This window comes from Ranitomeya imitator, chromosome 2, assembly GCF_032444005.1.
Source record: "Ranitomeya imitator isolate aRanImi1 chromosome 2, aRanImi1.pri, whole genome shotgun sequence".
Taxonomy (NCBI): domain Eukaryota; kingdom Metazoa; phylum Chordata; class Amphibia; order Anura; family Dendrobatidae; genus Ranitomeya; species Ranitomeya imitator.
In genome coordinates this window covers 830,177,228-830,202,521 of record NC_091283.1, presented here as the reverse complement: position 1 = coordinate 830,202,521, position 25,294 = coordinate 830,177,228, and the positions used below count along the sequence as shown (strand labels likewise).

Genomic DNA, 25,294 nt, shown 5'->3' with positions numbered 1-25,294 from the left:
GTGCAGCACCATAACAGAGCAGTGCAGCACCGTAGCAGAGCAGTGCAGCACCGTAACAGAGCAGTGCAGCACCGTAACAGAGCAGTGCAGCACCGTAGCAGAGCAGTGCAGCACCGTAACAGAGCAGTGCAGCACCGTAGCAGAGCAGTGCAGCACCGTAACAGAGCAGTGCAGCTCCATAGCAGAGCAGTGCAGCACCGTAACAGAGCAGTGCAACACCCTAGCAGAGCAGTGCAGCACCGTAACAGAGCAGTGCAGCTCCATAGCAGAGCAGTGCAGCACTGTAGCAGAGCAGTGCAGCACCGTAGCAGAGCAGTGCAGCACCGTAACAGAGCAGTGCAGCTCCATAGCAGAGCAGTGCAGCTCCATAGCAGAGCAGTGCAGCACCGTAGCAGAGCAGTGCAGCACCGTAACAGAGCAGTGCAGATCCATAGCAGAGCAGTGCAGCTCCGTAACAGAGCAGTGCAGCACCGTAGCAGAGCAGTGCAGCTCCATAGCAGAGCAGTGCAGCTCCATAGCAGAGCAGTGCAGCTCCGTAACAGAGCAGTGCAGCTCCATAGCAGAGCAGTGCAGCTCCGTAACAGAGCAGTGCAGCTCCATAGCAGAGCAGTGCAGCTCCATAGCAGAGCAGTGCAGCACCGTAGCAGAGCAGTTCAGCTCCATAGCAGAGCAGTGCAGCACCGTAGCAGAGCAGTGCAGCTCCATAGCAGAGCAGTGCAGCACCGTAGCAGAGCAGTACAGCACCGTAACAGCAGTGCAGCTCCGTAACAGAACAGTTCTGGCCGCCGTTGACACCGGGAACAGCTGATCAGCGGGGGCACCGTGTGTCGCCCCTCCACCGATCAGACATGAATGACCTATCCCAAGGCTAGTCCATTGATATTAAAGTTCCAGACAACCCCTTTAAGCTCTTCTAACTACATTCTAAATTCTGCAGGCTTCATATTGCCGCCCCCTTGCGGTTCAGGCTCTTTTCAGCGCTCAATCTTCTTTGGTGCATTGTAGATGCCAATCATAACTCCAGAGTCTAATAAAAAGAAAAAGTTCTGAAACTTTCTAATATAATTCTTGGAGATTCATGATTTGTGCCATTAGTGAATAAAGACAATCTACTAATCATGTCATATGGATACAACTTGGAGCGTGATACACTGTAAGGCCGGTTTCACACGTCAGTGTCTCCGGTACGTGAGGTGACAGTTTCCTCACGTACCGGAGACAATGACTCACGTAGACACATTAAAATCAATGTGTCTCTGCATATGTCAGCGTGTTTTCACGGACCGTGTGTCCGTTTGGAAAACACGGAGACATGTCAGTGTTCGGGGGAGCGCACGGATTACACGGACCCATTAAAGTCAATGGGTCCGTGTAAAACACGAACCGCACACGGATGTTGTCCGTGCGCAGTCTGTGTGCCGTGCAGGAGACAGCGCTAGAGTTAAGCGCTGTCCCCTGCTCCCTCGGCGCTTACATCCTTTCAGCGTCGCTGCTTGTCCTGTATGAGCGGTCACGTGGTGCTGCACATTACAGTGATGAATATGCGGCTCCACCTCCCATAGGGGTGGAGCCGCATATTCATCACTGTAATGTGCGGCACCACGTGACCGCTCATACAGGACAAGCAGCGATGCTGAAAGGATGTAAGCGCCGAGGGAGCTGGGTAAGTATTTTAATGCCAGCGGGGGGGCGCACAGGGGGTAGGAGGATGCAGATTACCGGCAACTTTATTTTAAAAAAAAAAAAAAAAAAAAAAAAAAAAAAGTTTATTCATTCCTTCTTTCCAGCGAACGCTGCTGGGAAGAAGGGATGAATACCAGCTTCAGCACCGCACGCAGGGGACAGCACTTAACTCTAGCGATGTCTCCTGCACGGTCAGTGTGGTCCTCAGTCGGCACACGGGTGGCACACGGCTGCCGCACGTGTGCCACACTGATGTTCAACGTAAGAACATGGACACGGATAATTCCGGTACCGATTTTTCCAGTACCGGAATTATCTGGACGTGTGAGACTGGCCTAACAAAATGTGCAATCGGAGGCGATCAGGGTGAGCTGTTTTTTGGTTGGCGTCTGTTCACACTAGTCTAGATGTGCTGGTCCTTTTTCTCTCAGGGTGAGATGGTTTTACCTGGATGTTTCCATTCACTGCCTGCATGCAGAGATCTTGAAAATGCTGAGAAATTATATATAAAAACTGGTAGAACTTATTTCATGTAACGATCTCCATGAAGCCCCTTTAATGTAGAGGCGACGGTCTTCACTCCTGCGCTCGGCGTCCTCTATCTGCTCCTCCTTGGTGAAGACCGGCTGCCATGGAGGACTGGATCAGGACAGCGTAGATTTTTTTTCTCCTACCAGGGTATCAGTCAGTACAGCCATAGGGACCCTTTAAGGGTTTTTATTTTAACCTCTTAAAGGGGCATTCCTATCTTGGACAATATGATGTTGCATACATTTTTAACAGTTGCAGGCCCCCTATATTGTGAGTGTGGGGGTCCCTGACCTCTATGGACAGGGAGGAGGCTGTGCATGCACATTTGCCTGACTGATAAACCCCCATAGAAGTGAATGGAGAAAACTTGTGCATGATTCGCACCTTCCCAAGATGGGGGTCAGGGATCCCAGTTTTCAAGACGAGGTGGGAACCGCATCAGTTATGGAATACTCTGTGAATTTACCAGAAATGTAGAAGATGAGATTAACCCTTTAATTATCTAGCTTTAATGGGGGGCTGTGCGAAGTTTGAAAAGTTTGTGTCTGGGATTTTCTATGTAGGGGCTCATCTTCATTTGGGGGATTTATAAGACAGATCAGATGACTCAAGGTGGATACCCCCGTTTAAAAATTCAAATAAAAAAAGTTACATGAGCATGCTGAAATTTGTAGTACCCCAATAGCAGCAGGTGGCTAAAAGAACATTACTATAGCATATTTGCCCCCAAAAAGTTTCTGTCCCTAAAATGAATCATTAATTACGATTCTGACCTGGGTAATTACGCTCTATTACTACAGGGGAGGAGCTCGTGATGTGATCAGTTCTCATAAATTGATAAGAAACTAGGGCTGGATTATGTCACTTCCCCTTTAAGGATCGTGTGATAAGTGACCATCGATGCCATCCGCTACTACTATCATCATCCGGAAGAAGTTACTAAGGTTTTCCTGGTTTTTCGGAAGTTACTTAAGACCGTTCAAGATCTCCACAAACGTCCTCCCTGGAGACTACTACTCCCATCGTGGAGGGGAGCGATATTGGGCGACACCTTTGGATCCTCAGCAGAGGCCTGGGCTCCTGTGTTAACAGCCAGGACAGAGTACCGAGATGACTTTTTGCATTTTTTTTTACTTCTCCAGTGGTCGTGCGTCCACATAGTCTATGTAAAAACTGTGACCTTGGGAGAAACAAAAAAAAAAAAAAAAAAAAAAAGAAAGAAAAAAGGAAATCTTGAAGGTCGTGGGTCTCGTTAAATGACGTTGTCGAAGAGTTGCATCGATCTCATGATGTTTTCATCCTGCGGAAGAAAAAGAGGTCACAGAGGTCGTCTCATTGTCACATTTAGTTGGTCATAAAAAAAGAAAAAAACTTTCCAAAAGATTTTTTAACAAAGACCTTGAAAATCAGGAGGCCCCGAGTGCCCACCCCACAGTACGGAGACTCCATGCCAATGACTAACTGCCTCCAAAATGTGTCTTACATCATCGTTAGTATTAATTAATAAACTTAATTACATACCTCCCACCTTTTGAAGAATAGAAAGAGGCATAGCGCGCCGCGGCAAATTTTGGCCACACCCCAAACCACACCCATTTACCATTTCCTTCTTCCCTGGCAGGAGGAGTTGTCAGAGGGGCGCTGGCAGTGAGGAACATTCAGCGGACGCCCGAGATTGCGGGGCCTAGACCCAAATTAACCCCTTTACCCCCAAGGGTGGTTTGCACGTTAATGACCGGGCCAATTTTTACAATTCTGACCACTGTCCCTTTATGAGGTTATAACTCTGGAACGCTTCAATGGATCCTGGTGATTCTGACATTGTTTTCTCGTGACATATTGTACTTCATGACAATGGTAAAAATTATTTGATAGTACCTGCGTTTATTTGTGAAAAAAACGGAAATTTGGCGAAAATTATGAAAATTTCGCAATTTTCCAACTTTGAATTTTTATGCAATTAAATCACAGAGATATGTCACACAAAATACTTAATAAGTAACATTTCCCACATGTCTACTTTACATCAGCACAATTTTGGAACCAAAATTTTTTTTTGTTAGGGAGTTATAAGGGTTAAAAGTTGACCAGCAATTTCTCATTTCTACAACACCATTTTATTTTAGGGACCACATCTCATTTGAAGTCATTTTGAGGGGTCTATATGATAGAAAATACCCAAGTGTGACACCATTCTAAAAACTACACCCCTCAAGGTGCTCAAAACCATATTCAAGAAGTTTATTAACCCTTCTGGTGCTTCACAGGAATTTTTTGAATGTTTAAATAAAAATGAACATTTAACTTTTTTTCACAAAAAATTTAATTCAGCTCCAATTTGTTTTATTTTACCAAGGGTAACAGGAGAAAATGGACCCCAAACATTGTTGTACAATTTGTCCTGAGTATGCCAATACCCCACATGTGGGGGTAAACCACTGTTTGGGCGCATGGCAGAGCTCGGAAGCGAAGGAGTGCCATTTGACTTTTCAATGCAAAATTGACTGGAATTGAGATGGGACGCCATGTTTCGTTTGGAGAGCCCCTGATGTGGCTAAACATTGAAACCCCCCACAAGTGACACCATTTTGGAAAGTAGACCCCCTAAGGAACTTATCTAGAGGTGTGGTGAGCACTTTGACCCAACAAGTGCTTCACAGAAGTTTATAATGTAGAACTGTAAAAATAAAAAATCATATTTTTTCACAAAAATTATCTTTTCGCCCCCAATTTTTTATTTTCCCCAAGGGTAAGAGAAGAAATTGGACCCCAAAAGTTGTTGTACAATTTGTCCTGAGTACGCTGATAGCCCATATGTGGGGGTAAACCACTGTTTGGGCGGATGGGAGAGCTCGGAAGGGAAGGAGCGCCGTTTGACTTTTCAATGCAAAATTGACAGGAATTGAGATGGGACGTCATGTTGCGTTTGAAGAGCCACTGATGTGCCTAAACATTGAAACCCCCCACAAATTACACCATTTTGGAAAGTAGACCCCCTAAGGAACTTATCTAGAGGTGTGGTGAGCACTTTGACCCACCAAGTGCTTCACAGAAGTTTATAATGCAGAGCCGTAAAAATAAAACAAAATTTTTTTCCCACAAAAATTATTTTTTTAGCCCCCAGTTTTGTATTTTCCTGAGGGTAACAGGAGAAATTGGACCCCAAAATTTGTTGCCCAATTTGTCCTGAGTGCGATGATACACCATATGTGGGGGGAACCACTGTTTGGGCACATGGGAGGGCTCAGAAGGGAAGGAGTGCCATTTGAATGCAAACTTAGATGGAATGGTCTGCAGGTGTCACATTGCGTTTGCAGAGCCCCTAATGTACCTAAACAGTAGAAACCCCCCACAAGTGACACCATTTTGGAAAGTAGACCCCCTTAGGAACTTATCTAGATGTGTGCTGAGCGCTTTGACCCACCAAGGGCTTCACAGAAGTTTATAATGGAGAGCCGTAAAAATAAAACAAAATTTTTTTCCCACAAAAATTATTTTTTAGCCCCCAGTTTTGTATTTTCCCGAGGGTAACAGGAGAAATTCGACCCCACAATTTGTTGTCCAATTTGTCCTGAGTGCGCTGATACCCCATATGTGGGGGGGAACCACTGTTTGGGCGCATGGGAGGGCTCGGAAGGGAAGGAGCTCCATTTGGAATGAGGACTTAGATGGAATGGTCTGCAGGTGTCACATTGCATTTGCAGAGCCCCTAATATACCTAAACAGTAGAAACCTCCCACAAGTGACACCATTTTGGAAACTAGACCCCCTAAGGAACTCATCTAGATGTGTTGTGATAGCTTTGAACCCCCAAGTGTTTCACTACAGTTTGTAACGCAGAGCCGTGAAAATTAAAAAAAAAAATCTTTCCCCCCAAAAATATTTTTTAGCCCCCAGTTTTGTATTTTCCCGAGGGTAAGAGGAGAAATTCGACCCCAAAAGTTGTTGTCCAATTTGTCCTGAGTACGCTGATACCCCGTATGTTGGGGGAAACCACTGTTTGAGCGCATGGCAGAGCTCGGAAGGGAAGGAGCGCCATTTGGAATGCAGACTTAGATGGAATGGTCTGCAGACGTCACATTGCGTTTGCAGAACCCCTAATGTACCTAAACAGTAGAAACCCCCCACAAGTGACCCCATATTGGAAACTAGACCCCCCAGGGAACTAATCTAGATGTGTTGTGAGAACTTTGAACCCCCAAGTGTTTCACTACAGTTTATAACGCAGAGCCGTGAAAATAAAAAATCTTTTTTTTTCCCACAAAAAATATGTTTTAGCCCCGAGTTTTGTATTTTCCCAAGGGTAGCAGGAGAAATTGGACCCCAAAAGTTGTTGTCCTATTTGTCCTGAGTACGCCGATACCCCATATGTTGGGGTAAACCCCTGTTTGGGCACACGGGAGAGCTCGGAAGGGAAGAAGCACTGTTTTACTTTTTCAACGCAGAATTGGCTGGAATTGAGATCGGACGCCATGTCGCGTTTGGAGAGCCCCTGATGTGCCTAAACAGTGGAAACCCCCCAATTATAACTGAAACCCTAATCCAAACACATCCCTAACCCTAATCCCAACAGTAACCCTAACCACACCTCTAACCCTGACACACCCCTAACCCTAATCCCAACCCTATTCCCAACCGTAAATGTAATCTAAACCCTAACCGTAACTTTAGCCCCAACCCTAACTGTAGCCTTAACCCTAGCCCTAGCCCTAACCCTAATCCTAACCCTAGCCCTAACCCTAGCCCTAACCCTAGCCCTAACCCTAGCCCTAACCCTAGCCCTAGCCCTAGCCCTAGCCCTAGCCCTAGCCCTAACCCTAGCCCTAACCCTAGCCCTAACCCTAGCCCTAACGGGAAAATGGAAATAAATACATTTTTTTATTTTTCCCTAACTAAGGGGGTGATGAAGGGGGGTTTGATTTACTTTTATAGCGGGTTTTTTAGCGGATTTTTATGATTGGCAGCCGTCACACACTGAAAGACGCTTTTTATTGCAAAAAATATTTTTTGCATTACCACATTTTGAGAGCTATAATTTTTCTATATTTTGGTCCACAGAGTCATGTGAGGTCTTGTTTTTTGCGGGACGAGTTGATGTTTTTATTGGTAACATTTTCGGCCACGTGACATTTTGTGATCGCTTTTTATTCCGATTTTTGTGAGGCAGAATGACCAAAAACCAGCTATTCATGAATTTCTTTTGGGGGAGGCGTTTATACCGTTCCGCGTTTGGTAAAATTGATGAAGCAGTTTTATTCTTCGGGTCAGTACGATTACAGCGACACCTCATTTATATCATTTTTTTATGTTTTGGCGCTTTTATACGATAAAAACTATTTTATAGAAAAAATAATTATTTTTGCATCGCTTTATTCTCAGGACTATAACTTTTTTATTTTTTTGCTGATGATGCTGTATGGCGGCTCGTTTTTTGCGGGACAAGATTACGTTTTCAGTGGTACCATGGTTAGTTATATCTGTCTTTTTGATCGCGTGTTATTCCACTTTTTGTTCGGCGGTATGATAATAAAGCGTTGTTTTTTGCCTCGTTTTTTTTTTTTTTCTTACGGTGTTTACTGAAGGGGTTAACTAGTGGGCCAGTTTTATAGGTCGGGCCGTTACGGACGCGGCGATACTAAATATGTGTACTTTTATTGTTTGTTTTTTTTTATTTAGATAAAGAAATGTATTTATGGGAATAATATTTTTATTTTTTTTTTCATTATTTTGGAATATTTTTTTTTTTTTACACATTTGAAATTTTTTTTTTTTAACTTTTTTACTTTGTCCCAGGGGGGGACATCACAGATCAGTGATCTGACAGTTTGCACAGCACTCTGTCAGATCACTGATCTGACATGCAGCGCTGCAGCCTTCACAGTGCCTGCTCTGAGCAGGCTCTGTGAAGCCACCTCCCTCCCTGCAGGACCGGGATCCGTGGCCATCTTGGATCCGGGGCTGGAGGGAGCAGGGAGGGAGGTGAGACCCTCGCAGCAACGCGATCACATCGCGTTGCTGCGGGGGGCTCAGGGAAGCCTGCAGGGAACCCCCTCCCTGCGCGGTGCTTCCCTGTACCGCCGGCACATCGCGATCATCTTTGATCGCGGTGTGCCGGGGGTTAATGTGCCGGGGGCGGTCCGTGACCGCTCCTGGCACATAGTGCCGGATGTCAGCTGCGATAAACAGCTGACACCCGGCCGCGATCGGCGGCGCTCCCCCCGTGAGCGCTGCCGATCGCATATGACGTACTATTGCGTCCTTGGGAAGTAAAGCCCACCCCACATGGACGCAATAGTACGTCTAATGGCAGAAAGGGGTTAAGGACTGTCCGCTGTATCCGGACCGGCTGAGACTAGAGATGAGCGGATCGATTCACGGTCCAGTGTCCTGATCGGTACCATCGGCGGCTGGACGGGAGGGCGCGAATCTCTAACCATCCCCTTTGTGGCGTTTGATCACCCAGGGCCGGGGCGACGTCATCTGTGCGTCCCGCCCATCTCTAGTTGGGACCTGGGGATTTATTTTTTGTTCCTTCATTCACAGTCGGAGCCTCCAGAACTTTCTCATCTTTATGTAGCGTCACTATACGACATCCGGGCGTTTGTGTCTGTAAGGCCAGTCTCACACGTCCAGATAATTCCGGTACCGGAATTATCCGTGTCCGTGAGCTCACGTAGGCCACACATGTGCCGCCCGTGTGCCGACTGGGTACCACACGGAGCGTGCAGGAGACAGCGCTAGAGATAAGCGCTGTCCCCTGCATCTGGTGCTGAAGCCGCCATTCATATCTTCTCTCCAGCAGCGTTTGCTGGATAGAAGATATGAAAAATCCTTTTTTTTTCGTGTTTAAAATAAAGATCCCTGTCCCCACCCCTGTGCGCCCGGCCACTGTTAATAAAATTCTCACCCGGCTCCCTCGCAGAGTCCTGTCCTCGCCGCAGCTTCTCCTGTATGAGCGGTCACGTGGTGCCACCCATTACAGTCATGAATATGCGGCTCCACCTCCCATAGGGGTGGAGCCACATATTCATGACTATAATGGGCGGCACCACGTGACCGCTCATACAGGAGAAGCTGCGGCGAGGACAGGACGCTGCGAGGGAGCTGGGTGAGTATTTAAATAACAGCGGGGGGGCACACAGGGGGTCGGAGGGGGTTGGGGACAGGGATCTTTATTTTAAACAAGAGAAACAAAAAAAAAAAAAAAAAAGGATTTATCATATCTTCTATCCAGCGAACGCTGCTGGAGAGAAGATATGAATGGCGGCTTCAGCACCACGTGGGGGGGACAGTGCTTACAGTAGCGCTGTCTCCTGCACGGCACACGGACTGTACACGGACAACATCCATGTGCGGTACGTGTTTTACACGGACCCATTGACTTTAATGGGTCCATGTAATATGTGCACTCCCACGAACACTGACATGTCTCCGTGTTTTGCACACGGACACACGGTCCGTGAAAACACGCTGACATGTGCAGAGACACATTGATTTCAATGTGTCTACGTGAGTCAGTGTCTCCGGTACGTGAGGAAACTGTCACCTCACGTACCGGAGCCACTGACGTGTGAAACCGGCCTAAGGCCGTGTTCACACACAGCATAAAAATTGTGTTTTTTGTTTTCTGCACCAAACTACACAATATCAATAATCTTCTCCGGTTATTGCTGCATTTCTAGGCCTTTTCCCCCTTATTTGATGCCTTTCTGGTGCAGATACGAAGCCGCATTTTTAATGTGCTTTTTATAGTACAGACAAGTTTTGATTCAGCGCTTAATAAAGTATCTGCAGTATTTTACACACGTTTTTTTTTTTTTTTTTTTTTAAGGCTCCACATAAATGCCTCCAGAGTAAAGAAGAAAAAAAAACACCAAAACTACACAGTCCGGCAGCGTCTTTAGACCACGGGAGGCGCAGTTGAATTTCTATGTAAAAAAAAAAAAACAGCAGAAAAAAAAACAGCATTTACTTTACATGTGAACATGGTCCAAATGTCTAAAGAAAGTGGATGCGATTTCATGAAATCTTCGCTCTCTGTGTGTGTCTAAAAACGCTGCTGTACTCTGCGATTTTTGTTTATTTTTTTTTCTTTATAGGCCTCTTCTGAAAAAAAAAAAAACGCATGAAAAAAATAATTTTTAAGTGCAGAATCAAAGCTTTTCTGTGGTATTAAAAAAAAATAATTTAAGTGTTTTTCATTATTTTTTTAGTAATTTTATAGGAAGAAAAAAAAAATCTTTTATTCTCCCCCTAGAATCCAGGGACATAGAAATCCACTGCTGTGTACAATGTATCAGTACAATCTGCCTGTGGAGCCAGGGCCTGCAATACAGATCAAGTGCACATAATTCTCCCCATTACATCACCAGAGCCTGTGGCTCAGCAGCTTTAGCTTCGGCCTGTCATGTGATGACATTTTTGTAATTGCTTCTTATTTTTATAGGGACAAAAAAATCTGACCGATTTATTCACTTAAGTATACAGATACAAAGAAACACATTGCCGTATACAATGTACTTGTATAATCTGCTTCAAGGGTTACTGCCTGCAATACAGAGTCATGACAGGTTCCTGCTGCATCCATATAGATCCTTCGTCCTCAGCTGCTCTTACCTTCTGACACGACTCAATGAATTCATCAATGGTAACGACGCCGTCCTTATTTCTATCCATTTTCTAAAGGCAAAAAAAAAATACGACTGTATAAAAACACTGCAGTGAAGGTTTTCTTACTATATTATTTTAGTTGGCTGAATTCGGCTTTTCTGATGCAGAGCTCCAAATCTAAATGATGGAATGAGGACATTTGGACTGCCTGCAGCCACCACCAGAGGGAGCCTAAGAGCTTACTGCATACAATGGCCTGTAGTGAGCTCCCTCTAGTGGTGACTTGTACGTTGCTGTTTTTTTTCCCTTCAGAAAAATAGGAGTTAGACTGTGAGTTCCATTATATTCTATACACTGTTCACACTCAGAGCTGCATTCAGAATGTATACCACTTAATATTCAGTCTTCCTCCTGTTTGAATAACAGGATAAGAAATGAATGCAAAAAGAAAAATTGGCCCAAAGATCCATTTTCTATTGATATACGCAAATAATGGATTCCTGTTGTTTGCAGGACAAGTTGTAGTTTCAGTGAGTTCCATTTACTATTTTGAGATATATATATATATATATATATATATATATATATATATATACACACACACTACCGTTCCAAAGTTTAGGGTTACTTAGAAATTTCCTTATTTTTGAAAGAAAAACAGTTTTTTCCAATGAAGCCAACATTAAATGATTCAGAAATACACTCTATACATTGTTAATGTGTTAATGTGGTAAATGACTATTCTAGCTGCAAACGTCTGGTTTGTAATACAATATCTTCATAGGTGTATAGAGGCCCATTTCCAACAACCATCACTCCAGTGTTCTTATGGTACTTTGTGTTTGCCAACTGTGTAAGAAGGCTAATGGATGGTTAGAATACCCTTGAAAACCCTTATGCAAGTATGTTAGCACAGCTGAAAACAGTTTGGCTGATTAGAGAACCTACAAACCTGACCTTCCTTTGAGCTAGTTGAGAATATGGAGCATTACATTTGTTGGTTCCATTAAACTCTCAAAATGGCCAGAAAAAAAGAACTTTCATGTGAAGCTCGACAGTCTATTCTTGTTCTTAGAAATGAAGGCTATTCCATGTGAGAAATTGCCAAGAAACTAAAGATTTCTTACAACAGTGTGTACTACTCCCTTCAGAGGAGAGCACAAACAGGCTCTAACCAGAGTAGAAGGAGAAGTGGGAGGCCGCGCTGCACAACTGAGCAACAAGACAAGTACATTAGAGTCTGTAGTTTGAGAAATCGAGGCCTCACAGGTCCTCAACTGGCAGCTTCATTACATAGTACACGCAAAACGCCGGTGTCAACATCTACAGTGAAGAGGCGACTCCGGGATGCTGGCCTTCAGGGCAGAAAGGCAAAGAAAAAACCATATCTGAGACTGGCTAATAAAAGGAAAAGATTAATATGGGAAAAAGAACACAGACATTGGACAGAGGAAGATTGGAAAAAAGTGTTTTGGACAGACGAATCCAACTTTGAGGTGTTTGGATCACACAGAAGAAGATTTGTGAGACGTAGAACAACTGGAAAGATGCTGGAAGAGTGTGACGCCATCTGTCAAGCATGGTGGAGGTAATGTGATGGTCTGGGGTTGCTTTGGTGCTGGTAAAGTGGGAGATTTGTACAAGGTAAAAGGGATTTTGAATAAGGAAGGCTATCACTCCATGTTGCGGAGCCATGCCGTACCCTGTGGACTGCGCTTGATTGGAGCCAATTTCATCCTACAACAGGACAATGACCCAAAGCGTCTCCAAATTACACAAGAACTATTTAGGGAATAAGTCAGCAGCTGGTATCTATCTGTAATGGAGCGGCCAGCACAGTCACCAGATCTCAGCCCCATTGAGCTGTTGTGGGAGCAGCTTGACCGTATGGTGCGAAAAGGGCCCATCAAGCCAAACCAACTTGTGAAGGGGCTTCTGGAAGCATGGGGGGAAACTTCTCCAGATTACCTCTGCAAATTAACTGCTAGAATGCCACAGGTCTGCAATGCTGTAACTGCTGCAAAGGGAGCAAAGTTTGAAGGAGAAAATTATTATTTCAAATAAAAAATAAAAAATTTCCGATCCTTGTTAATGTCTGGACTAGATTTTACATTCATTTGGCAACTCATTTGATTAATAGAAGTATGAGTCTTCATGGAAAACACAAAATTGTCTTGGTGACCCGAAACTTTTGAACGGTAGTGTATATTATTTTATTTATTTTTTTACTTTTTAAAATGACTTTTTCACTTACTTTTTACACCCTGTAGGAGACTTGAACCTGTGCTTGTTTGATCTCTTACACTACATAATATAAAACCCCAATAATAACGGTGTGCACTGAAAATAATGACTTCTCATACACGTTCATGGACTGTGCTGCATAGTAAGGCCAAGATGGCAGCGAAAGGGGTGTTCAGTGGGCCCGCCACTACCGTGGGTGCTGCAATGGGACCTTTCACCAGATCACGATGCTTAAAGGGGTATTTTCAAGTATGAAGGTTATCACCTATTCACGGGATAGGAGGTGATTTTCTGATTGTTTGGGGTCTGCCTTCTTGGTCCACCAGTGTTTCCCTGAACCAGGGCTCTGAGGAACCCCATGTGAATGGAGTGGTGGTCGATCATGCGCACTGGCTCTCCATTTATTTTAATAGGCACAAAAGTGGTGAAATAGGAGCAACTGAAACTAGCTCTGGTTACTGCTGGGAGAGCCCGGTGCCGGCTGTATAGCACAATCAGAGCCTGCTATGTATAGAGCGGGCATGCTGTACATGCGCGCCGGATGTCCAGAAGAGGCTAAATCTGCCGCCTACCGGAGGCCGCTTCCTTCTGCTCCCTTCTACTTCTTGCTAAGTTTTAAATGGAAGAGCGATAACATGAAGGAAACGATCAGACTACACAGCATTTGTTTGTAGTCTGTAACCATGGAAACACATTGATCTAGCTAGGAGATGTAGACCAAAAAGGATAGATTTTTTTTTGCAGAGTTATCACACTTTTGAAGAATGTATGCAAGACTGTACAGGAATGGGGACAAAGTTTAGGATTTCACCTGAAAAAAATTCTCCACGTGTTCCCTCGGAGCCTCCTCTCTCATGTTTGGATATGTATACTTGCCCATCATGTCATATATAGATTTCATGATGTCCATCATTTCCTGTGGAAACAGCAAGAAGAGAAACGTGAAATAATCCAAAATTCTTTTTTTTTTTCTTTTTTTTTAATAAAACATAACGTTTTTCAATGTAAAACACATAGTCGCGCTCAACATTCCAAAGAGCCCTGAAGAGTGAGCAGAGCTGGAGGGAGCCGTGCGGCGAAACAGCTGAGGGCCGAAGAGAGGGGTATATTATATCACTTTTAACCCTACGTTTATTATTTTCTGGGGCCTGGAGAAATCTCATGGTATAACAAACATCTCTTAAATGGATGCATTGATTAATTTTAATGCAAATCAAATTTCTTCATTAAATTTAAACAAATCGTTCATCTTTATTTATTTTTGTTCGTGTGTCTATAGTAAGAGTTATTTTTTAAAGGTTTCAACACTCCAATTAACCCCCGAAGCTTTTTTCGTTTTTCGCTCCCCTTCTTTCCAGAGCCATAACTTTTTTATTTTTCCGTCAATATGGCCATATGATGGCTTACTTTTTGCGGGACAGGTTGTACTATTGAACGATACCATTGGTTTTACCATGTCGTGTAACAGAAGATGGGAAAAAAATTCCAAGTGCGATGAAACTGCAAAAAAAGTGCAATCCCACAGTTATTTTTTGTTTGGTTTTTTTTCTAGGTTCATTAAATGCTAATGCTGAGCTGCCATTATGATTCTCCAGGTCAGTACAAGTTCATAGACACCAAAGGTTCTCTTATCTAAGTGGTAAAAAAAAAAAACGTAAAAAAAAAAAAAATTTGCACAATTTTCCAATACCGATAGTGTCTCCATTTTTCGTGATCTAAGGTTATTTTTTGCTCGCCTAGCTGACGTTTTTAATTATATCACTTCTGTACGGATACGTTCTTTTGACCACCCGTTATTGCATTTTAATGCAATGTCGCAGAGACCAAAAAAATGTAATTTTGGCATTTTCATTTTTTTCCTCGCTACACCATTTAGCGATCAGGTTAATCCTTTTTTTTTTTATTCATAGATCGGGCGATTCTGAACTCGGCGATACCAAATATGTGTAGGTTTGATTTTTTTTTTTATTGTTTTATTTTGAAAGGGGTGAAAGGGGGTGATTTGAACTTTTATCATTTTTGTTATATTTTTAAACACAATTTTTTTTAATTTTGGCATGCTTCAATAGCTTCCATGGGAGGCTAGAAGTATGCGCGACTCGATCGTCTCTGCTACATGATGCACAGATCGCCTCTATGTAGCTGAATTACAGGCTTGCTATGACCGCTGACCACAGGGTGGCGCTCATAGCAATCAGTCATCAACAACCATAGAGGTCTTCATATATAGTATATACCTGTGTGTCATCTGCTCCTCTATATAGTATATACCTGTGTCATCTCCTGTATATAGTATATACCTGTGTGTCATCTCCTCCTGTATATAGTATATACCTGTATGTCATCTCCCCTGTATATAGTATATACCTGTGTGTCATCTCCTCCTGTATATAGTATATACCTGTGTGTCATCTCCTCCTGTATATAGTATATACCTGTGTCATCTCCCCTGTATATAGTATATACTTGAATGTCATCTCCCCTGAATATACCTGTGTGTCATATAGTATATACCGGTGTCATCTCCTCCTGAATATAGTATATACGTGTGTGTCATCTCCCTATATAGTATATACCTGTGCGTCATCTCCCCTGTATATAGTATATACCTGTGTGTCATCTCCTCCTGTATATAGTATATACCTCTGTGTCATCTACCCTGTATATAGTATATACCTGTGTGTCATCTCCTCCTGCATATAGTATATACTTGTGTGTCATCTCCTGTATATAGTATATACCTGTGTGTCATCTCCCCTGTGTATAGTATATATGTGTGTGTCACCTCCTCCTGTATATAGCATATACCTGTGCGTCATCTCCCCTGTGTATAGTATATATCTGTGTGTCATCTCTCCTGTATATAGTGTATATGTGTCATCTTCTCCTGTATATAGTATATATCTGTGTGTCATCTCCTCCTGTATTAGACCTCGTTCACACGTTATTTGCTCAGTATTTTTACCTCAGTATTTGTAAGCTAAATTGGCAGCCTGATAAATCCCCAGCCAACAGGAAGCCCTCCCCCTGGCAGTATATATTAGCTCACACATACACATAATAGACAGGTCATGTGACTGACAGCTGCCGTATTTCCTATATGGTACATTTGTTGCTCTTGTAGTTTGTCTGCTTATTAATCAGATTTTTATTTTTGAAGGATAATACCAGAATTGTGTGTGTTTTAGGGCGAGTTTCAGGTGTCAAGTTGTGTGTGTTGAGTTGCGTGTGGCGACATGCATGTAGCGACTTTTGTGAGATGAGTTTTGTGTGTCGAGTTGCATGTGACAGGTTAGTGTAGCAAGTTGTGTGCAGAAAGTTTTGCACATGGTGAGTTTTGCGCGTGGCGAGTTTTATGTGTGGTGCCTTTTGAGTATGTGCAAGTTTTGTGTGAGGCAACTTTTGCATGTGTTGCAACTTTTGTGCATGTGGCAATTATTCTGCGTGTGCAAGTTTTGCGTGTGGCGAGTTTTCCATGAGGTGAGTTTTGCGTGAGCCTAGTTTTGCATGTGGCAAGTTTTGCGCGTGGCGAGTTTTGAGCGGCGACTTTTGTGTTTCGACTTTTATGTGGCGAGGTTGGTGTATGTGTGGTGAAATGTGTGCTGAGGGTGGTATATGTGTTCAAGCACGTGGTAGTGTGTGGCGCATATTGTGTGTGTTCATATCCCCGTGTGTGGTGAGTATCCCATGTCGGGGCCCCACCTTAGCAACTGTACGGTATATACTCTTTGGCGCCATCGCTCTCATTCTTTAAGTCCCCCTTGTTCACATCTGGCAGCTGTCAATTTGCCTCCAACACTTTTCCTTTCACTTTTTCTCCATTATGTAGATGGGGGCAAAATTGTTTGGTGAATTGGAAAGCGCGGGGATAAAATTTCGCCTCACAACATAGACTATGACGCTCTCGGGGTCCAGACGTGTGACTGTGCAAAATGTTGTGGCTGTAGCTGCGACGCCTCCAACACTTTTCCTTTCACTTTTTTCCCCATTATGTAGATAGGGGCAAAATTGTTTGGTGAATTGGAACGCACGGGGTTAAAATTTCGCCTCACAACATAGCCTATGACGCTCTCGGGGTCCAGACGTGTGACTGTGCAAAATTTTGTGGCTGTAGCTGCGACGGTGCAGATGCCAATCCCGGACATACATACACACACACATACAGCTTTATATATTAGATAATCTTATAATGATGGACATAAAAACCCATTAAATAAAAAATTATGGTTCTGATATTCAGTTAATGACTGAAAAGAAAAAAGTCTGGTGGATACATTTTTTGGGGAGTTACTTTTTGTGATTTCGGGCATGTTCACATGCTGCATTTTTTCCACTGTTTTTTTCTTTATGTAAAAAAAACCTCCGCATTTTACAATACTAGTAAAATGGATGAGGTTATTATTTTAACCATCAATGGATTTTTTTTTTTTTTTTCAAATCTGCAGCATTTGCATTTTTTCAGCATTTTTCATTTCACCCATTAAAATGAATGCATGAAAACGCATCATTTCTTTTCAGAAAAAAAACTCAAGTATTTGGAGTATAGAAAAAATGCTGCAAAAATCAAAATGTGAGCACTAATAAAAAAAATAAATAATAATATATGTATATAGCTAGTCCTGTTAATATTAAGGCAATTATCCATTATTTTAGGATATGTCCTAAAGCTCAAATCTGTGCTGCCGTTCGCTCGTCACTGCCACTCAGCTGATTTTTGTAGCTCCCACTGGATGTTAACAGCATATAGAGCCAGAAGAGCGCAGCGCCGAACACTGCGCAGTGGCCGTTCTCAGTACTGCAGCTCAGCTCCTATTGATGTAAATGTGATCTTAGTCGCAGTACAAGAGACTGACCACTATACAGTGTACGGCGCTGTGCTGTTTCACTCCATATACTGTTTACCTCCAACAACTGATTAATGGGAGTGCTGGGTTTCAGACTGCCAAGCACAGCACTTGGACCATGCGAGTGCTGTTTGATTTTTACGCACCGATGTCCTTTGAAAAGCTGGCAGTTCATGTGCCGCATACAGTGAAATCACACTGACAGGTTAGGATATATACACATAGATATATGGATGTCAGTGACACACACATATATATATATATATATATATATATATATATATATATATATATATATATATATAGCATTGATAGATAGAAGTAAAGCCGGTAACTCATCCGCCTCGTAGTGTATGGCGTGGGCTCCTGCATAAATTTTCTTTACCAGCAGAGGGAAAGCCGACGGCTGGAGGCAGATGTTTATAGCATGGGAAGGGGTAATACCCATGGAGCTTCCCAGGATATTAATATCAGGTCACAACTGTATACTTAAAATGGGGGACCCTTAAAAAATAAAAAAATGACGTAGGGTCCCTCTATAATTAATAACCAGCAAAGGCTATGCAGACACCTATGGGCTGATATTAAAAGCCTAGGAACCTAGCCTATGTGATAAATATGTTAACATCCATAAATGAAAAAAATACAATACAAGAAATTTTGCAGTTCCTTTTAAACATCAGAAGTAATTTTGAGCACTGAGTGCTATTACATATTTGCTGACAAGTTGTGTGGTCAGCGGTTATTGTGTAATGAAATAATGAGCGTGCATTACCCCAGACACATCACTCATTCATTGTACCCTGAGGAGCCAGAGCCCTCTGCAAGGAACGTCAAACTAAAGCGAAATTGACAAGTCGTTCTATTATTAACGTGATTCGCTGTTTGCCATGCATTAAATAACATTGGTCAGAAAAACTTAGAGTTAAAGGGTCCCAAAAACTATTGGAAACTATGTGGATCCACACGTCCCCCCCGAAGAAGCCCGCAACGCGAAACGCGCGTCGGGGCAGTGCGGATACACGGTGACAGCGTCATTACCTCCCCACATGGGTAAGTTACGATCCGAACCCATCGCTGCCTTTTTGCACTTTTTTTGCACTGGCACCTTTTTTGATCCGTATGATATACGTGGTGTATAAGCAGCAGTGGCTTGGGGTCTGCAGGTATCCGGATCTATTTGTCCCGGCCTGTGACATTAGTTTGACCTCTGCCTCTTGGTTTGGTGTGACAGGTTCTGGGCCAACGCACTCAAGTGGCCAAGATTTTTCCTGACCTGCCTTTGTAGGGATGATCTGTATACATTCACCGTGTATTTTGCCTTTTTGCTCTCTCTCTCCAATTTGCATACTCGTCCAACCGTTATTTTCTGTACATTGAGTGTACCTGAGTTTTGTGATAGATGTAATAAAATTATGTTTGATCTGATCTCACTCTATATGTGGTTATTAGATCTCAGTTGTTCTATGGGTCTGGAGCTCCCCTTTCTCATGTAGGATATATATTTATCAGTTAGTGAGACGGAGGTGCTGACTCTTTTACTGCCAGCATCTGTACTCCAAATGAGTATATATATTAATTTTTTAGAGGAGTTAAGACAAATCCCTTAATAAAATGATTTCCAAAGTTTTCCAACTTTACATACACGCCAAAATTAGTAAAAAAAATAAAATACAAAATTAAAGGTGTGGGACAGTTTTTGGTAGCATTACCTCTTTAGTGATACAGCCATCTTTGTTTAAGTCGTACAAGTTAAAGGCCCAGTTGAGTTTGTCGTCTATGGTCCCTCTTAGGATAATAGACAATCCGGCTACAAAATCCTATGGAAGAGAAGTAAGTTTCACAGGGAACGTTTAGAAAATAATTAGCAGGCAGATTTATCAATTTTATGAGAAGTGGGAGGGGATGGACAGCGGCTTATCGGAGAGGATTGCCATTGGTAAATCTGGCCACAAAAGGGGCTCTGACAACAGTATGGCAGCCAGTGTGGCCATCTCATGACCAGCGCATACACTCATCTACAGGGAGAGCGAATATACTCATTGCTCGGGTTTTCCCGTGCCCGCTCGGGTGACCTCCGAGTATTTGTTAGTGTTCGGAGATTAAGTTTACAGCTACTAGCCAGCCTGAGTACACGTGGGGGTTGTCTGGTTGCTAGGGAACCCCAACATGTAATCAAGCTGGCTAATAGCTGTAAATCATTCAGCTGCCGTGATGAAAACTAAATCTCCGAGCAGTCCTAAATACTCAGAGGTCACCCGAGCAATGAGTACACTCGCTCATCACTACTGATGATACCTGAAGAAGCAGCTATGGCAGCGGCAAGGAACACAAGCAGCAACAGGTAGGAACAGCAGGGAGTCTGAAAGAGGAGTACGCTTTTTTTTTGTAATCTTAAGACCATTATGGGGATATTTTTTGAAATAGTAATAAGTGGACAATTCCTTTAAGGCTCCTACTGAATGACAGCAAGCAGAGATCTGGAGAAAACACAAGGACATTTTTATTTTTCAAAGACGAACAGTAATTTTCGGCAGCTGGAATGCCCATTTTAAGGAGTATTGTACCCACACACTTTTCGGAGTCATGCATGAGCTTATTATTATTGATGGGAATATCCCTTTAAATGCCGTCATTGGTCGTCTGCTGGCAGAACGGAGAATCTAATGTGGCTTCTACTCACCTCAAAGCTGACGGAACCGTTGTGATCGGTGTCAAAAGCGTTGAATAGAAAATGTGCGTACATGCTGGAATCTGGAACAGAAGAGAACAATAAGTGACACCGAAGCCCCCCCGACACTGGGGGGCCGAGATGCAGAAGAATCTTCGCTCCTGGCTGCGCCAATCAGGGGTACGCATGGCTGCCACTCCACAACAGATCCGCATGCCGAGAAGACATTCCAGGTTCAGGTGGTTTTTCCTTCAGATAAAACTGCTTGATGTCAGTGAATGGAAACATTTTGAAAATATCTTAACCTGACTTATACATACATGGAAGCAATGCTGTGAACGGGTTAATGATCAGGATGGGTTTCCATTGACTGACATCAAGCAGAGATATTGCAAAAGGTGAAAAATCGGAAATGATAAACCTGAGTCTAAAATGTGGAAAACTTTTTTTTTTTATATATACCGTGATTGGCTGCGTGCCCCCTCTGCACTAGGATCATGCGCCATCGTAAGGCTCATGCTCTCTTCATTATATAACTCACCTCCTTGGGGGAAAAACTGGGAGTAAATCTGCTTGAAATTTTCTTCATTGACGATGCCGCTCGGACATTCCTGGGGGTGAGACGAGATCACATCACAATCTCAGACCGGTCACGTCACCCACGTTTCCCCTGACCCCCCATAAATCCACACACCCGGCTGTCGTTAGTGTTTCCCTAAAAACCTTGGCAATTTCATATGTGCCCCATGTATTTCTACATTTTCCTAAAATTCTATGTAATTTATTCAGGGCGGTTTTATTTGAGCACTGTATGGCAATATTATTTCCACAGTGTAATGTGATCTAGTTCATGCCCTGTATTTGGCCGGGGGCAGTGGACTCGCGCTTAAATCACCACTCCAGCAGTGAAAAATGACAAAACGATACAATGGTGCTTTAATGATATAGAAGATGGGAAAATTAGTGTTTCTATTTTTGCAGATGTCACCACACTATGTATAGTGCAGTCTATGGAGGATGTTCATAAGTTACAGGATGATTGGGACAAACTGAATGTTTGGGCATCAAAGTGGTAGATGAGGTTCCATGTAAAGAAATGTAAAGTTATGCACATGGGCACCAGTAACTTGCAGGCAGCATGATACTAGGGGGAGTAAAACTAGGAGAGTCACACTGTAAGTGTGATGTGAGAAACTCACACGAGTCTCTCGCATCATTACCCGGCACTGCCGCCAGCACTCAGATCGGAGTATTTCTATGCAGCTGCTCGCTCCGGTCCGAGTGCCAGCGGCAGTGCCGGGTATTGATGCGAGAGACTCGTGCAAGTTTATCGCATCACACTCACAAGTGTGACTCCGGCCGTAAGGGAAGTGCAGCGCCCCAAGGTCCTGGTCGTTGCAGTAATATCATTCTCCTCTAGGGAAAAGTGATGTTACGTTTGGAGGCAAAGAAGGACAACTGAATCCAGGTATCACAAACATGCAACACATTTCGCACTCCAGGCCACCAGGGGGAGCTATGTTCCTATTTATTAGGGCACTCCTCACACTTAGGAAAAACTGGTTGCCTGGATAGGAAGTTAGTTAGTTTCTGGCTGAACTTCACTCAGTTAGTTGGTCTCTGACAGGGGTGGGATCCTGTCAGAGCCCGAGACAGAAGGACACGGAGCTGCGCCTGCCCTGAGTGTGGCAGCTTCTAGAAAGAGACACTGAAGGAGAACTATATTGTAGAGAGGGTGAAGAAGTCGTAGCAAAGGAGTGGATATCAGAGGAGTTCTGCCCTACACAGGCTGCCTCCTTCTGAGGTGCAGGATCCCGGTAGCCGGAACATCGAGGGAGCAACAGTCCTTTATGCCTTGCTCCAGAGACTGGCAGGACAGCTCATTTCACGTTATCTGTCCTCCCCTACACCCAGGAGGCAAGGTGGCACCGCTTACAGGCTGGGGCATGACAGAGTCCCTGTAAAACGCCTCAAGCCACCGGTCATACGGGTTTGTCCTATCCATCTGGGGGAAAGAGAGAGATATAACATCTTCAACAGTTGTGAGGACCTTATGAGACGCTTAGCAGTGAGGTGCTACAACTCCACGGCGCTAGAGGAAGGCTACTGATTTCTACCTGGATAAGGAGACTTTGGATTTGCCTTCAGACCGGCCGGACTCTGCCTGCCCTGTGGTCTGGTCCCCTGGACTGTGGACGCTGAAGCCTTCAGTAAAGGTAAAGAGACTGCAACCTTGTGTCTTCATTCTTCACTGCGCCTCACACCATCCACCATCTACACACTGGGAAGCCCTGAGGACATACTTCACCTGTGGGAAGGTATACCATCTAGCTGCCATAACATCACCCCAGCGGACCCTTTAAAGCAGCGTCAGTCACTCTGACCGAATACCAAAGGTGGCGTCACGAACATTTCCCCTTTAAAGACCTTTCCCTTTTACATGGGCCTCCCGAGGGCCACGGACCAGGTCAGCCACCATGACATCCCCCTTGAGAACCGAAAGACCCGGTACCGAATACTCCGCTGCCCATGGGGGCACTCCAGAAGGATCTGGGTGTAATAACCTGAGAGAATTATATGTTAATAGGGGAGCAAAATTAGGAGAGTCACTTGTAGAGAAGGATCTGGGTGTAATATCCTGAGGGCATCACATGTTCTAGGGGGAGTAAAACTAGGAGAGTCACTTGTAGAGAAGGATTGGGGTGTAATATCCTGAGGGCATCATATGTTCCAGGGGGAGTAAAACTAGGAGAGTGACTTGTAGAGAAGGATCTGGGTGTAATAACCTGAGTGCAACATATGTTCTAGGGGGAGTAAAACTAGGAGAGTCACTTGTAGAGAAGGATCTGGGTGTAATAACCTGAGTGCAACATATGTTCTAGGGGGAGTAAAACTAGGAGAGTCACTTGTAGAGAAGGATCTGGGTGTAATAAACTGAGGGCATCATATGTTCTAGGGGGAGTAAAACTAGGAGAGTCACTTGTAGAGAAGGATCTGGGTGTAATAAACTGAGGGCATCATATGTTCTAGGGGGAGTAAAACTAGGAGAGTCACTTGTAGAGAAGGATCTGGGTGTAATAAACTGAGGGCATCATATGTTCTAGGGGGAGTAAAACTAGGAGAGTCACTTGTAGAGAAGGATTGGGGTGCACCTGTAGATCACAGACTAAATAATAACGTGTAAAGTCAATCAGCAGCTTCTACGGCGAGCAGGAAATTGTCATGTAATAGAAGAGGTATGGACTTGCCAGACAGGGATGTAATATGACCACTTTACAAAGTGTTAGTGGAATGTCCAGTTCAGTTTTGTCGACTAGTTCATAGAAAAGATTCCTTGGAGCTAGAAAAATTACAAATAAGAGCTACAAAACTGATAAGAGGCCTGGGGGATCTTGGTTGTGAGGAACGATAAAAAGAATTACATTGATTTAGCCTTGAGAAGAGACGTCTAAGGGGCGACAGGATAAATTTAACATAAATGGCGCATACAAAAAGTATAGTGAAGAGCTGGATCACGTAAAATACAATGATGCATTCCCTCCTGCTGGAGAAAGAAGTTCAATCTCCAGAGGATACGAGGCTTCTTTACCATGAGGACTATCATGGCTCTTTCAGATGTCTGCGATCATCGGTCCGATCTCAGATTGCCAGGCACGGACTGTCCTAGCGTCTCCCAACCGCATATATTTCTATGAGGCTGAAACATTCAGGGGATGCGTTCAGTCCATGCATTGTGATCCGAGATCGGACCGATGATTACAGATGTCTGAAAGAGCAGTAAATCCATGGAATAGTCGACCTCAGGCGCCGATAACAGAGAGAACCTTCTTTGGTATCAAAAAGGTTTAGATGCTTTTCTTTTTAGAAAAATTACAAATAATTATGTAAATGTGTAAAGTTCTTGTAGATGTTGATCCGGTCGATCGACACTGGGGATCAGGAGGGGAAGACATAGGGCAGGTTGGCCCAAGGCTTGTGGTTGTGCCCCTTCCCTTTATTCTTTCTCATCACTCGGTTGTATTTGATGGATGTATCTTTGTCAGCCGCATTATGTCACGCTGCAGCTCCTGTATGTCCCAATAGATGGCGCCGCGCTGCTCCGCCGTTTATCCCCCTCCCCATTAGTAGATTAGCTGATTAATATTAACGTCCGCTCTGTTTCGCTCAGGACTCGTTATCTGCAGCTTTCCTAGGAAAAAAACAGATGTGGACGCTGCGCTGCTGCACAATACTCCGGCTCCACGTTCCGTCACTGTATCTAAGCTGCTTTTCTGCTTGTTACATCCAGGGACAATATGGAGGACGAGCTAAGCAGAACCTAAGAGGTTTACATGCACAAAGTGGGATACATCATAGGCTTAGATACACCAGCTCAGTATTACACATGACAGGCTTAGATGCATGATTCAGCAGACAGCATCACACATGACAGGTTTAGATACATAACTCAGCAGACAGCATCACACATGACAGGTTTAGATACATAACTCAGCAAGCGGTATCACAAATGGCAGGCTTAGATTCATGACAACAGACAGTTTCACACATAAATGGCTTGGATGGATGACTCGGCAGAGTATGACACATTAAAAGCTTAGCTACAATGCTCAACAAAGAGTATCACACATGATAATCTGAGATACATGACAGCAGAAAGTATCACACATGACAGGCTTAGATACATGGCTCAGCAGATAGAATCCCACATGAC

At 43.7% G+C, this 25,294-nt stretch overlaps 1 protein-coding gene across 4 annotated transcripts in view; it reads right to left on the bottom strand.

Annotated features, from left to right (window-relative positions):
• Window positions 1-2,700: 2,700 nt before the first annotated feature.
• The window catches only part of KCNIP2 (potassium voltage-gated channel interacting protein 2), a 494,922-nt gene continuing 472,328 nt past the window's right edge, over window positions 2,701-25,294 (bottom strand). For all 4 annotated transcript variants that reach the window (XM_069754064.1, XM_069754062.1, XM_069754063.1 and 1 more), the window contains 6 exons: window positions 21,125-21,194; window positions 20,596-20,666; window positions 19,625-19,732; window positions 13,880-13,984; window positions 10,831-10,893; window positions 2,701-3,514 (listed from right to left, as the gene is read on the bottom strand). In XM_069754064.1, coding sequence (XP_069610165.1) covers window positions 3,467-3,514; window positions 10,831-10,893; window positions 13,880-13,984; window positions 19,625-19,732; window positions 20,596-20,666; window positions 21,125-21,194 — 465 coding nt within the window. In that variant the 3' untranslated portion in view covers window positions 2,701-3,466. The remainder of the gene's footprint in view (window positions 3,515-10,830; window positions 10,894-13,879; window positions 13,985-19,624; window positions 19,733-20,595; window positions 20,667-21,124; window positions 21,195-25,294) is intronic.